The sequence below is a fragment of the Rhinolophus sinicus genome, chromosome 17 (assembly GCF_057876585.1).
Source record: "Rhinolophus sinicus isolate RSI-liver-muscle chromosome 17, RSI-T2T, whole genome shotgun sequence".
NCBI classification, from domain to species: Eukaryota; Metazoa; Chordata; class Mammalia; order Chiroptera; family Rhinolophidae; genus Rhinolophus; species Rhinolophus sinicus.
In genome coordinates this window covers 130,956,605-130,970,667 of record NC_142517.1, presented here as the reverse complement: position 1 = coordinate 130,970,667, position 14,063 = coordinate 130,956,605, and the positions used below count along the sequence as shown (strand labels likewise).

General features: G+C 33.6%; 1 protein-coding gene across 2 annotated transcripts in view; it reads left to right on the top strand.

Moving 5' to 3' along the window:
* The window catches only part of DARS1 (aspartyl-tRNA synthetase 1), a 51,723-nt gene that overhangs the window by 1,608 nt on the left and 36,052 nt on the right, over positions 1-14,063 (top strand). For both annotated transcript variants that reach the window (XM_019731153.2, XM_074335686.2), the window contains exons 2-4: positions 660-717; positions 2,636-2,728; positions 12,332-12,434. In XM_019731153.2, coding sequence (XP_019586712.1) covers positions 660-717; positions 2,636-2,728; positions 12,332-12,434 — 254 coding nt within the window. The remainder of the gene's footprint in view (positions 1-659; positions 718-2,635; positions 2,729-12,331; positions 12,435-14,063) is intronic.

Below are 14,063 nucleotides of genomic sequence, written 5' to 3'. Positions count from 1 at the left end.
TGGATCGTAGGTCTTGTTTCCTGTTCCTGACTTTAAATCTGCAACAAGCAATGTGTTATTGTCATTGGCCAACCACTTGCAACTTGGTATGCTGAAGCTGATTTTTAGAAACAGGACATTGGCGGATTTTTTGATGATGTTTTCCAAAAGGAAAATTGTAGTTCGCTTGTATCCAGCATCTCCAATTATTACAAAAACTGTGGACCTCTGGTGCTCAGAAAGCTTACCCAGAAATGTTGGTTCTTTTGAACATCTCTTCCTGTAATAGAAATAAAACTGTGGTACTTCATCCTACTCCCTTCACAGGAAATTTATACCCTTGCTTTGAAAGAAATAGTTTATTCTCATTTGAAGAACATAGTTATGGTGTGTTGTACATTGTCATTTTATCTGACTGAGAGTGCTATTATGTATGGTATATCCATCCAAGAGTGATGATATTCAAAACAAACTAACCAGAAATTGGGTGCTTATCCTTTTCTTGTAGAACACATATGTAAATGATATGACAGATTTCCACATTATAAAACTACTGACTCTGAATTAATAAAATGGTCCTGAAAGTTAAAAATGAATGAATGTTTACATACTGTTATTTGTATTTACAATGTTATTAGTGTTTAAATAAAAATTCATAATGCAAAAACATTTTTTTGTAGGATTATGCTAAAGAAAGGTATGGAGTATCTTCAATGATACAGTCACAAGAAAAACCAGGTTAGTAGCTGGCTATGTGATAAAGTTTTCTTTCTAACTCCAGGAAAAATCTTCATGAAGTTTTAATTTAGGTTGGCATCACTCTGAAAAGCTTAAATGACATTGATAACCCGAGCAGATGCTATAACACTACTTAAACATTGTCAGTTTAGGGTCCCTGATCTAGAAAAGGAAGAAATTACGTTAAATGAATGTATTTTAAATGGTAAATTATATTAAAAAGATATTCCTAAGTGATTAGGTAAAAGATATAATTAAAATTTAACTCTGGCCCAAGAGATAAAAGAAGAATGGTTAAAAATAAGTGCTTTCATCATATGTGACCTTTTTGCATGCTTGATGAAGCTACCTTCTTTACTTTGCCCCCTTTATTATATTTTTTTGAAATTGACTTGTCACATGTTAATCATTTCTCTGAGACCTGTAGGTTTTCTACTTGTAAACATTTGCCTGCCTTTTGTTTTTATTTTTATATGTAATTTCAACAGATTATCGTAGTGAGCTATTTAACAATCATTTTGTTTTTGGTAGACACCTCAAATTATACCTTTCAATCTTTGGTACAGCCGCAGACCTTTGAGGTCTGGTCCATTGGAAGTGCTTAAGAACTTCTAATTTACAGGCCTGCCTGTGAATTTTAATTGGTGTTGGAAATAATATACCTCCAGGTCCATTTTATTGTTATTTTGGAATCCATTTGTTGCGTGATCACAAAATTGCTTTCCAACTTTTTTGGTGAAATGTGCAATAAGATACCAAAATAAGAGTGAAAATAAACCATTTCCAAAAAATAAAGATGGTGAAGTAAATTAATTGAGTATAAAATGGAATCAGAGCAATATAGTCTAAAGATGACATTCGTTGCCAGGGCAATCAGGGGGCGTCATTTGCAACGTTTTTAGCTTAAGTATCTTCCTGAACTGGGCTTCCTTGAGCTCTAACACAAAAAGTTCACTGGAATTTCGATCTCTTCCATAAGCCGCAGTCACCCCTTGTCATAGTTACTGTTCCCATTTGGCTGGAAAATCCAAACTGTCTTCCACTTACAAGCTCTGCCCACCAGCAGGAAGATAAACTATATATGTAATCCAATTACAGTAACACAACAGTAACTCTCTGCCTTTGGTTTTACCTCTGCTAAAATCCTAATACTTTGAACAACATAAAGTTTCCTTTTGCATTTGCTTCCATTTCTCCAAATGTCTTCATTCTAGTGCCAGTGACTTAAAAGTGTGGAGGAGGTAGTTTTTCAAACTGAAATCCTGCTGCCACTGATCATTGCCTCAGCCCGTCATACTGGTGAGAGTGTGACATTGCCTCAAGTATGTGTAGATACCTTAAAGGTTGAGAGCACCTGTGCTAATTAGTTGGGATACCACATGAAAGAAGGGCCATTCCTCTTTTTCAAAGTACTATTAAAATTACCCTAATCATAACATTTATTTATAAGTCTACTGTTAACATTTATGTTAATTATGTTTCATTTGATTTTGAGTTTTGATTGTCTTAGTAAGTTGTTTCCTTTTTTCAATTTTGGCATTTTCAAATCTGTCTTTAAATTTGTACCATGTTGTATCAGTATTTTTTCTTCCACACTTTGCCTGAATTTACACAGCAGACTTCAAAGTTGATTTAACTCATAAGGTTCGTTAGCAGTGTTTTGTAGAAATTCTCTTGTGATGTCCAATAGCTTAAAAATTCCTCATTCATTCTCTGCTTTTGCTGATAAGAACCATGGTATTCTTCTGTAAATCACATTTCCCCTAAGGTGCATCTTTGCTTACAGAGGGTGATAAAAAAAGGTGTTGTCTGAGATTGAAAATTATTTAAGGTAATACCAAGTACTTATGCTGGCTGTCAAATCAAAATAATCTGTAATTCCTGAATTACAAAAATTGTTTCACTTAATTTTCTGCAGATCGAGTGTTGGTTCGGGTTAACGATTTGACAGTGCAAAAAGCAGATGAAGTTGTTTGGGTGCGTGCAAGGGTTCAAACAAGCAGAGCTAAAGGTAAGATTAATCTAATGATTGAAGCCCTTTTGGTAAGGAGTCTGAATTCTTTGTTTTGCATATATTTCACAGACCAAAGTAAATCTTTTAAAAACAAAAGCATCTGTTTTCTTTCTTAAATCACTGTAAAGTATTAGTCCATGCTTAATTAATTTTAGGTTCTTATAAGACATCCTTAAATAAAATTTGATCTTAAAGACTCAGATGAAATCTAAAACTTTAAGGTACTGTTCTAACTTTTCTCAAAAGTTTAATTTTTTGAAGTGAAGTGTGGTTTTGAGAAGCTTTTCATTTGTTAATATTTTTATATTTGTAATATTTAGATAGGGAGAAAGGTGGAAGGAGAAATTAGGCTAAGACTGGGTTGTCCAGTACAGTAGCCACTGGCTACATGTAGTTATTTAAATTTAAATTCAATAACTCAGGCACTAGCTGTATTTTGAGTGCTTAGTCGCCACAGTGGCTAGTGGCTCCCATATTGGACAGACAGCATAAATACAGAATATTTTTATCATTGTAGAAACTTCTTTTGGACAGTACTAAGAATTTAGCATTAACAACGGAGGAAAAAATTAGGCGTAGTTTAGACAAACCTCCATTCCTTATGGAAAATTGTCCTAGTTAGTATTCAAAATTATCTAAAAATATTAATGACATACCAGTTTATAACTTGATGCTTTACACTCACTTTTTCACATTTGATCATTCCTACAAATTTGTGAGGTAGGCAGAACAGGCATTGCTATTCCACTTCACAAATGAGGAAAATGAGGTTAAGAATGATAAAACTATTTGCCTAAGTTCTTATAGTAATTGGTGAAATGTGAACAAAATTCAGAACCTTTCTGAGACACTTTCTGTCTCTCTAACAAAGTTAATTGTTTCTATAGTATTTAGTACATTCTATGTTACAGCATTTCTTACATTTTGCGTTTTAAAATAATTATAGAGTATAGGCCCATTATTTTTAAATCCTAACATTTTATAACATCTATCTTACTCTCTCAGGATTACTACTTCCAATATTCTATTCTTCCAGTATTCTTCCCCTAAGTAAATGAATACTAATGGGCTTTGAAAAGAATACTGGTAGAGTTTTTAACTTTTTAAAAAATGTTGATTTGCCTTCTAGGAAGGTTGGGCCATTTATTCTACAAACAGGTAAATCACATTGTATTGTCATCCTTTATTTATTTGTCTTTCTCCCATTAGTCTGTGACCTTTGTTCTGTCCAAAGTGGGCGCTTTGTTTCCTAAACATAGTTAGCAAATTAAAAAATAGAACGTATACTACATATAAGGCTGAACCCAGAATACTTGTCTTCACACCCGTCCCCAAGATGGAATAGTTTGAGTATCAGTAAGGATAACCACAGTGAATTGAAACATATCAGATGTTTCAATTCATAAGTTTATAATAATGCTAAGACAAACAAACAGAAAACTTAGTTGGTCACCAGTGGAACAGCTCATTATTTTGAAAACTGGTAAATAAAGAGAAAGTACCAGTTCTGTATGAATTGTTGTGTACTTTCTCACTGGCTAACCAAATGGTAGATGTGAAAAGTGTCTCTCTCTTTATTTTTTTATGATTTTACTTTTCAAGGAAGTGTCTCTTTAGAGAAGCATTCCAGCTAATAAAATGAAAAACAATGTTGTAGCATCACCATTTTGCCCCTGGTAAATTATCTAGTGATCGTCAGTGATTGCCAACAACACAGTAGAGAGACAGAGAAGTATTTTATGTCTATTCATGAAAGAACACACTACCATCCAATGAAGTAGTCTTGCCTAAAAAATTGTACCTGAATCTCATTAAGCCTTTGGATCTAACTACCAACTTATAGGAAAAACACAGGAACATGTTCAGTGACAATGAGTATGTAACCAGCAAAATTTAGACTATAGAAAACTGGGCAGAAACAATCTGGTCTCTTCAAATAAATTGAAAGGGGAGGGAGAACTTATGGATTAAAACAAAATTACGATATCTCTAAACTAATCACTTATTTGGATTCTAATTGATATATACAGTATAAAAAAAAGGATATGTGAGTCTCAGAAATTTGATCATTGACTGGATATTTGCCGTTAAATTGTTCATTTTTTAGTTGAGATAATAGTATTGTGGTAACGTTACTTTTAAAAAGATCTTATTTCTTAGGGATCCATACTCGATTATGGAAGTAATATGGCTTGGGCTTGCTTCAAAAGAGTATAGGAACTGGGGGATAAGTAGATTGGGCTAAAACTGAGACAAGAATGGCCATGAGTTGATAATTATTGAAGTATGGGAGGATGGTAGATAGACATTGGTATCATTTCAAATAATGATCATTTTGGTTTTTTCTTTCAAGTTTTCTCATTTCTTATTTTTCTTTTCTCATTTCTTGTTGTTTCTCTTTGCAATAATTAGATTCTTTCAGTACTTCGGGGATTCCCACAGTGCAGCGTTTTTCACACAGCACAGATTTAAACTCCTGATGAGTTATTTCATGACTTTTGGTGTTCTGCATAAAATGTCATCAGAAAGCAATGCCAGAGTTTAAAAAGTAAATTTAAAGAACTTTTCTTCTAATCCAAGTTTTTTCTTACCAGAAATAGATGTTAAATTTTATCAGACCTTTTACCAGCAGTTTTTCCCCTCAAAATAGAATTGAGTGTATTTATGTAGATGTTCATTATACTGTTCTCTCTGCTTTTGTGTTTGAAACTTTCCATATAATACAAAATTAAAAATATAGTTATTCCTCATTATTCATGGATTATGTATTTGTAACTTCACTTACTTGCCAAAAATGTATTTGTAACCCCCAAATCAATAAGTATCTTTCATTGTCATTCACATATATGCCAGACATGCACATGTGCAGAGTGGCAGAAAATTTGAGTTGCCCAGTGCACACATTCCCAGCTTTGGTCAAACACCATGAAGCTCTGCCTTGCATCAGCTCTCATAGCTAGGCGCCCTTTTCACAATGTTTAATGCCACATTCTTCAGTTTTGTGCTTTTTGTTGGTGATTTGGCTGAAAATGGCCCCCAAGTGTAGTGCTAAAGTGGTTTTTAGGGTTCCTAAGTTCAAGAAGCCTGTAATATGCCTTACAAAAAATACGTGTCTTAGATAAGCTTCTACAAGCATGAGGTGTAGTGCTGTTGGCTCTGAGTTCAGTGTTAATGAATCAACTCATATATTAAATAAGGTGTCTTTAAGTGAAAACACACAAAACAATGTTATGTATTAATGGACTGAGAAAATATTGTGACTAGACGCTCACAGAACCTAACCCTGTATTTCCCCAGGAGCAGTGGTTCAGTATTTGCTAACATTGTTCCTGGAGACTTTATAGAACATAACTACCACAATACTATTACCTCAATAGTATTGTGGTAATGTTACTTTTAAAAAGATCTTATTTCTTAGGGATCCATACTCAATTATGGAAATAATATGGCTCGGGTTTGCTTCAAAAGAGTATAGTAACAAGAGTCAACTATATGTATTAGATTGGTACAAAAGTAATTACGGTTCAAAAGGTTAAAAAAAATTGCAAAAGCCGCAGTTACTTTTGCACCAACCTAATAATTGTACTGCTTTACAATAATGGATTTCTTAACATTGAACTATTTGGATTCTTGAAATAAACTGAAATTGGCAAAGCTGTGGGTGGTATTCTTTTAGTATAGTACTAGGTTAAGTTTCAAACATAATTTTTAATTGGAAAGTCTTATTTTGTTTTTTAGTTTGTTTGTGTGTGTATGTTTTAAGTTGTAAGTTACCCAAGTAATACATTAATATTTTCACATAAATTTTTCAAAGAATGCAGAAATGATAATTCACTTTTTTTCTTCTCTAGTACCTATCCTCTGCCTCAACCTTTTTTATTCTTAATAATTTGTCCAGTGTCTTTCCAAAAATCTTTCTTTTTAATGCATGTATGTACGCACACACATAGAGTTTTTAATTTTGTGTGTGTGTGTTTTGTCTCCTTTTATGTAGATGACATCATATTTTACATGTTATTCTGCAACTTTTAAAATCGTCAGTGAAGAGTTTTCCTTGGAGATTCTTCCATGATACTAGTTACAGGTCTGTAAGGCAGTATTTCTCCAAGAGAAATATCTAGATGTGAAATTGCTGGGTTGAAGGCTATGCATATGCATATTTAAAACTTCCAGTACCATGTAACAAGCTATATTCAGTTATAATCTCACAAGTTTGTGACGGTACCACTTTCTCTACATCCTTGCCAGTAATGATTGTCATTGTTTTTGATTTCTGCCAAAGTAGATTATCTAAAAAAAGAAATTTATGCTTTGAATTTGCAAAACCCTGATTGCTAGTAGTCCTTTCTTCTCATATCTTACATAGGAAAAATTATGTCAGTAAATATGACTTACTTAAAATCATTCATGTGGTTTACCTCCAGAAGTAGTAATACACGAAAACTGAACTTGGAAAAACAAACCATGCTAGCAATTTCAAGTAGAGCAAAGCTCTGAAAAACCATAAATAAGGAAATGGAAGTGTCGAAATCATAGTGTCAAAAGCGTGACAACTAGAATCCTGTTATGCAAAAACAAAAAAAAAAGATTGAGTTTGTTTATATAACAAATACCTGTATTTTTTTCTTAAAAGACAGTGTTTTATATACATTTTTAAAAATTACAATCAGATTTCTTACAGTAAGTTTATATACCACATTCCTAAAATCAAGTGTTTTATAAAAGAGCAAGGAAAATTTTTAAGTCTTTTAATAATACATTTAATATATTAATAATACATCTAATAATACATTTAAAATTAGTTTTTTTTTATTGTGAAAGCTTATGAACTTAAGTCCACATATTGAAAGAGTAATCGAAATATCAGTGGTTCTTTTCAAATTTTATGCATACTACATGGAAGTTATTAGCATAAAATAATTCTCTTTTAATACTCCATTTCCTAAAAAAATTACGTATACTTCCAAAATAGCTAGTTTATTTTGGTAGTCAGAAAGTTTAGGATTTCTAATACCAAAGGTCAGAACCTCAGCTAACATTCATGCAAGAATATTTCAGGGAAGATAGCAAATGGAAAGTACTTAAAACATTTATGTAAGTCTTTACTGCTTTATTCCCTAACTGATGAACATAAATTATGAAGGAAAATGTTAATGTTGGGAATTAGGAAGCTAAGGTACATTATCTAAATAATGAATTCAGGAGCGTGGCAAGCTAAAAAAAAAAAAAAACTGTAGGAAGAGATCAAAACATAAGATAGCCTCACATGTTGGCTAACCTCATTCTACCATGAAGGCACACTTCATTAGGAGCCATCACCATAATGGAGGTGAGAGTAAACCTTGCTGTCCTGACTACCTGCCATATTTGTTCTTTAGCTCAGAAATAAAATTGTACCTAGTGCTGTAAAAGAAGGTTTCTAAATTGACATTTTCCTATAACGGTACTCTTGTGTAAACTTACAAAATAAAGTGCTGCTTCTAAAAAGTCAAGAATCAAAATGCAACACAAATATTTAACTGTTACGAACTTAAATTTAAAATGTCTAAAAATAGTGAATTCATTCAGCTATTTTGGACATTGACTCTTTTACAAACTGTTCTGGTTGGAGAGTTCCAAGAAGAAAGATAAGTATTATTTAGCAGTTGAATAATCTGTCCTCTAAAGTTCCTATACTAACTTATACAGCAAGAACTTTTTGATAAACTGAGAAATTACATGCTTGTTTCTCAGAATAAAAGAAAGGGATATAATAAAAATAAAAATCCCAATAGTACAGAAAGATATAAAATGAAAAAAACTAGAAGTTTCACAATTCTAGCTTCTCCATCCCATTGCAGTCTCTTCCCCCAAAAATAACCCGTTGTTTCTTATGGATTCTTCCAAGAAAAAAAAAATGTGTTTACAAACATGGGTATATTTTTTTGTTTGTTTTTTTAATTTGCATGAAAGGCGTTATACACACACTGCTCCTTGTTATCACTCGCCTGTGTCTATAAAATAGTAGCTTGCCAAACATTGAACTAAGCACATCATGCATTGCAGGGTATTTCCAACCAGAGCCAAAGAAAGAACAATTTTGTTTACTAACGCCTGGCAAGAACTTGATCTCAAAAGTACTTGATAGAAGTAGTCGGAGTAGACAGTTCTATTTATCAGGAAACTAGTATTGACTTTTTGTTTTGTTTTAAGTCTTAAAATTTTTTTTGAGTGGACCCTCAAGATTCTAGTATTGAAAATGCTTTGAACACAAGACAGCTTGGGGACCATAGCGTTACAGTCGTATGTAGATCTGCTCCACTGGTGAAGCCTATGAAGTGAGTGGTAATAGAACTTTAGTTCTTTTATATAAATAACACTGTTATAAACATCTTGTTACTAAGACTTTTTCCGTACTTGATTTCCTTAACATATATTCTAAGAAACATGTTTCTTGAGTCCAAGACAACATTTAAGCTTTCCGGATGCCCACTGGCCAATTGTCTGAAAGGACTCTGCAAGTTTACCTTGCCATCAGCAAGTTATGAATGAATGTTTTTCACTTAATTCTCCCGAGCATTGGAAAATATTACATATATTTAAATCTTGTTAATTTCAGAGGTAAATAACGTGTCGTCATTGTTTGCTTCAACTTATATGACTTTCGTTTCCAGTAACATTTTTTTCCTTAGTAGGGTTTTTCTTTTTCTTTCAAATTATCTGTTGTAGACCATTGCTCATTTATCTTTTGGATCTCAATGTTTTTCACTCATAAATTTTTAAGATCTTTATGTGTTAAAAGACATTTACTCATACAGGTTATATGTCATTCAGCAAACATTTTCCTGAGTGTTGTCTTTTAATTTTTTGTATATAGACATTCTATGCTTTTAAACTTACAAAGTTCTCCATCCTCTGTTGTAGTTTAATATACAGTTCCATTTTTTACTCAGTCTTATATTTGTTGGTTTTTTTTAATTCCTGAATTCCATCTAGGATTAGAATCTCTCCTCTAATGGGATCTGTTTTCAATTCTTTCTTGTGCTCCATTGATGTAGTTGTTTTTTGCTGGTACATTTTAACTTACTGTAGGTTTATAATATAATATAATGGTACTGGTCTCACTACTTCACCTCTTCCTCCCATCTGTTGGCTTTTTTGAAAAAATAAGAGGTTTAATTTTTAGGATTATATCCAATAAATACATTAAACATTAAAAGAGACCAATGAACATTCTTTGCTTCACCCATAACCATTGATTTCATGATTTCTTTTCCCTAGCAGGCATGTCAAGTCTTAGGAGTGCGTTTGCTTCGATGTTCGGCCTCCTAGAACTTCCCAGGTTCTACTTACTGCTTGTGTTGAACCTTGAACATGGCCAAGACTTCCTTTCAACCCTTAACCTTTCATCTGTACCTGCCTCTCTGATTTCATCGTTCTCTTAAAAATATTTTTTCTGATTAGAAAGGTAGTACATGCTTACTGTAAGAAGTTCAGAAAATACAGAAAAATATGAAGAACACAATTCCCTGTAATTTCACCATCTTTATTAGGCACATTTTGGTGTTTTTTCTTACACAATCAATTTTAATATACTTTTTACACAAAATTGGGATTGTACTCTATATATTGTTTTATCACTTTTTCACATAATAATCTAATATGAGTGTTTAACACACATTGATTGTGTGTTCCAAGCACCCGGCATAGATTCTGCACATAGTAATCCAGCTGTGGAATAGGAATAGTAATCAACCCTCAAATAAATAGCCAGTGGCAGTGCTGCTGTTAGTAATAATTGACATGAATAATATATAAAGTTAGTATTTGATATTCATAGTTAATTGAGTGTCACAACTCTAAATCTATTAATATAATTCTCAAGATTATGTATGAAAACTCAAGAAGACCCCGTGAACTATATACTGTTATTTTTCTATTTTGCAGATGAACTGAGGCATAAAGTGGTTTAATAATTTTCCCACAGGTCTTTTGATTTCAAAGCTTTTGCTCTTTACCAAAAACCCTGACAGTAAATGTTACCCCCTAGTGCTGATTCAGACATTTTCTTGTGCTCACCCTTTGTGCGTCCTATAGAGCTGTCCATTCTCTCTCAGGTCTTTTGTGTAAGTTAGAGTTCATTGTAGGAAGGCTTTGTATAACGTAGCGAAGTTTGTGCTGCCTCTGTACTACATATTAGAGCAGCTAAAATACTTACTAAATCATGCACAATACCTTCCATTTCATGCTAACATTCTGTGTTAAGTGGCTAATAATCCTGCTGTGGTTTCAGTAGTTCCTGGAATAAAGTCATTTTGATCTATCTGCAGATTTCTCTAACTTTATCGATCTTTATCCACTCAGTATCTTAAAATCTCTTTGAATTTGTTTAGTACATGTAAGTTTCTTTTTAAAAATTTCACCTTGTGACTGGATCATGCTCCAAAGGAAGGGGAAAATGAGTGTCTATTTAATGGTAAAAATATGTTAATCATATAGTACTCAGAAGTCCAAGGATTATGTTTGTGTTGGTGCTTTGTTTGCAACCTGTTTTTTTTGTAAACTCATGATTGTTGCCTGATTTGCATTTCAAAATATTGTATGTTGAAAGTAATAACTATACGTCTGCTTGTAGTTTTGCTTTTTTTTTTCAAGGCTAATTCTCAGTTTTTAAAAAACAGAATCATCTTGATTTTTATGAGACAAGCTGATGAGAAAAGTGGTTTTGAAAGTTTTATCTTTTTTTATGAGGAAGCAGCTTTTCAAAACTTGAACAGAGACTTAAAAAGAATCTGTTTTGGAGGAAAGGGATGTCACAAGGATACATAGTGACTGAAATCTATTAATAATAGTTTTAAGGTTAATAGTTTTTAGTAAAAGGTTAAGAAAAGAAGTGATGATGGTTCCTTATAAAAGGAAGGGGAAGTCAAGAGGCCCAGAATATGTATAAAACTTGTTACAGGGCATAAAGAGAATGATCTTTTATAGACAAAGTAAGTTACTGAAATAAAAAAATTTGTGGAACTATTATAAAGGATGAAGGATTAGGAAGACTATAAAGGAAAAATGAAGGAAATAGAACATGAAAGGAACTAGCCTGTCATTCTAAATGCTCTTTAAAATGTACTTTGGAAGGAAGTAAAGTGGACCACCCCGGTAGAATGCTTGCGTTCTTGTTACTGAACTCTTTATTTGTACTTTTGTGGTTGCATCACTGAATCTCCCATGGTGGTTAACACACTGCCTTTGCCTGTAGAATATACTAGCTATTGCATAAATTTTCAAAGAAATCTGAAGTTACTTGAAATTTGTTTAGTAAATCAATGACAAAATAATTTTCTTGATTTGTAATATTTTTTTAAATTAGTGATTTGTCTGTATTCTCATAACAAACATGTTAAAAGCATTTTCGTGTTACTCGTATGGTAGTAGGAGCTTGTGTTTCTTTACAGCTTGTCAATTGAGTATGAGTATCTTGGCTGTGGAGCCCGGTATACGAGTGTACATGCCTGATGACTAGTAAATTTTGGCCCAGTTTTAAAGTAGAGAAGCATTTTCCTTCTTTGTAAAACCTGAAGTAACACGTCCGTAATACATTTGTGTTCTTTCTGTCTTATTCAGGGAAGCAGTGTTTTTTAGTCCTACGTCAGCAGCAGTTTAATGTCCAGGCTCTTGTAGCAGTGGGAGACCATGCAAGCAAGCAGATGGTTAAATTTGCTGCCAAGTAAGTAAGCAATTATATCCTGTTGTCAGAATAAACAATGGTGGGAACCAAGACTCCCAGGGGTTTGGACTATTTTCATACATTAACATCAATGCTTCGTTTGTTTAAAAATGTAGTTATTTAAATTGTCAGTTCAGTGTTGCTGAATACATTAAACTTACAAAAGAGAAAATATGGAGCACAGGCTTGAAATTCATTTGGAACTGCTGAAGCAGCACTCTCTACAGACAAGTCACATTTACTTTCAAGTAGAGTAAGAAAAAGCCTGGCAGCCTCATGATAGCAAACCAACTTTATTTTGTTGTGTTTGTTGAGCTTCGTGCCTTCCCTCCCTCCTTCCACCAGTTTGAGATTTGCATATTAAGCAACAAGTGTTCTAGTAATAAAAGTGTATAAATAAAAGAATGCAGTTTTGCAAATAATTCTCTCCTGCAGGAAGTGAAACAGATGTTATAACATGTTACAATTTTTAACTTTGATGCTGAAAGGGTTAAAAAGGGGGAAAAAAGTAAAAATTGCTTTTTCATCCCCCAAAGTCTTGCTGTCTAGCTCAGCGTTCCTGGAGAAATGCTCTGTTTTGTTCAATTTACAATAGGCATAGAGATCGTGTAGTGCTTGTACACGCTGTAGCTCTGCCGTAATAATGGTAATGTGGTTAGTTTTGTTTGTATGCTTTTCTGAACTTAATCGAAATTTTATTTCCATGGTGATAATCAAAGAAGACTTAGAAAATGGACGATTTTTACTTTTTTTTTTTTTTTTTAAGATTTTATTGGGGAAGGGGAACAGGACTTTATTGGGGAACAGTGTGTACTTCCAGGCCTTTTTCCTAAGTCAAGTTGTTGTCCTTTCAATCTCAGTTGTGGAGGGTGCTGTTCAGCTTCAAGTTGTTGTTCTTTCAGTCTTAGTTGTGGAGGGCGCAGCTCAGCTCCAGGTCCAGTTGCTGTTGCTCCTTGCAGGGGACACAGCACACCATCCCTTGCAGGAGTCGAACCGGCAACCTTGTGGTTGAGAGGATGCGCTCCAACCAACTGAGTCATCTGGGAGCTCAGCAGCAGCTCAGCTCAAGGTGCCGTGTTCAATTTTAGTTGCAGGGGGCACTGCCCACCATCCCTTGTGGGAGTCGAGGAATTGAACTGGCAACCTTGTGGTTGAGAGCCCACTGGCCCATGTGGGAATCAAACCGGCAGCCTTAGGAGTTAGGAGCATGGAGCTCTAACTGCCTGAGCCACCGGGCCGGCCCCGATTTTAACATTTTAAGTAATAGAGTATTTCATAGGCATAAATGTTTTTTAAAAGAAAAAAACTCAAGAGTAAATGTTACATTTTTTTCTGTTGATCTTTATCTCTGTTCTTTAGATATATGCTGTCACAGGTGAGTTAATATAGATAGTATTATTAATTTTAGAACAAGAAACTAAAAAATTACCTAATTTAATACCCTCATTTATGTTTGATCCCTGCCCAACTGCCTCCAGCGCAGTGCTTCACATACAGTGGCTGCTCCTCAACTGGTTTTGGCTTAGAGCTGTATTTATCAAGTTGAGTTTTATTGTATTAACAATACCCACACTCTGGTTTAAAAACACCAGTGCCATTAGTTACATCGATTTACTGATGAACTCAATA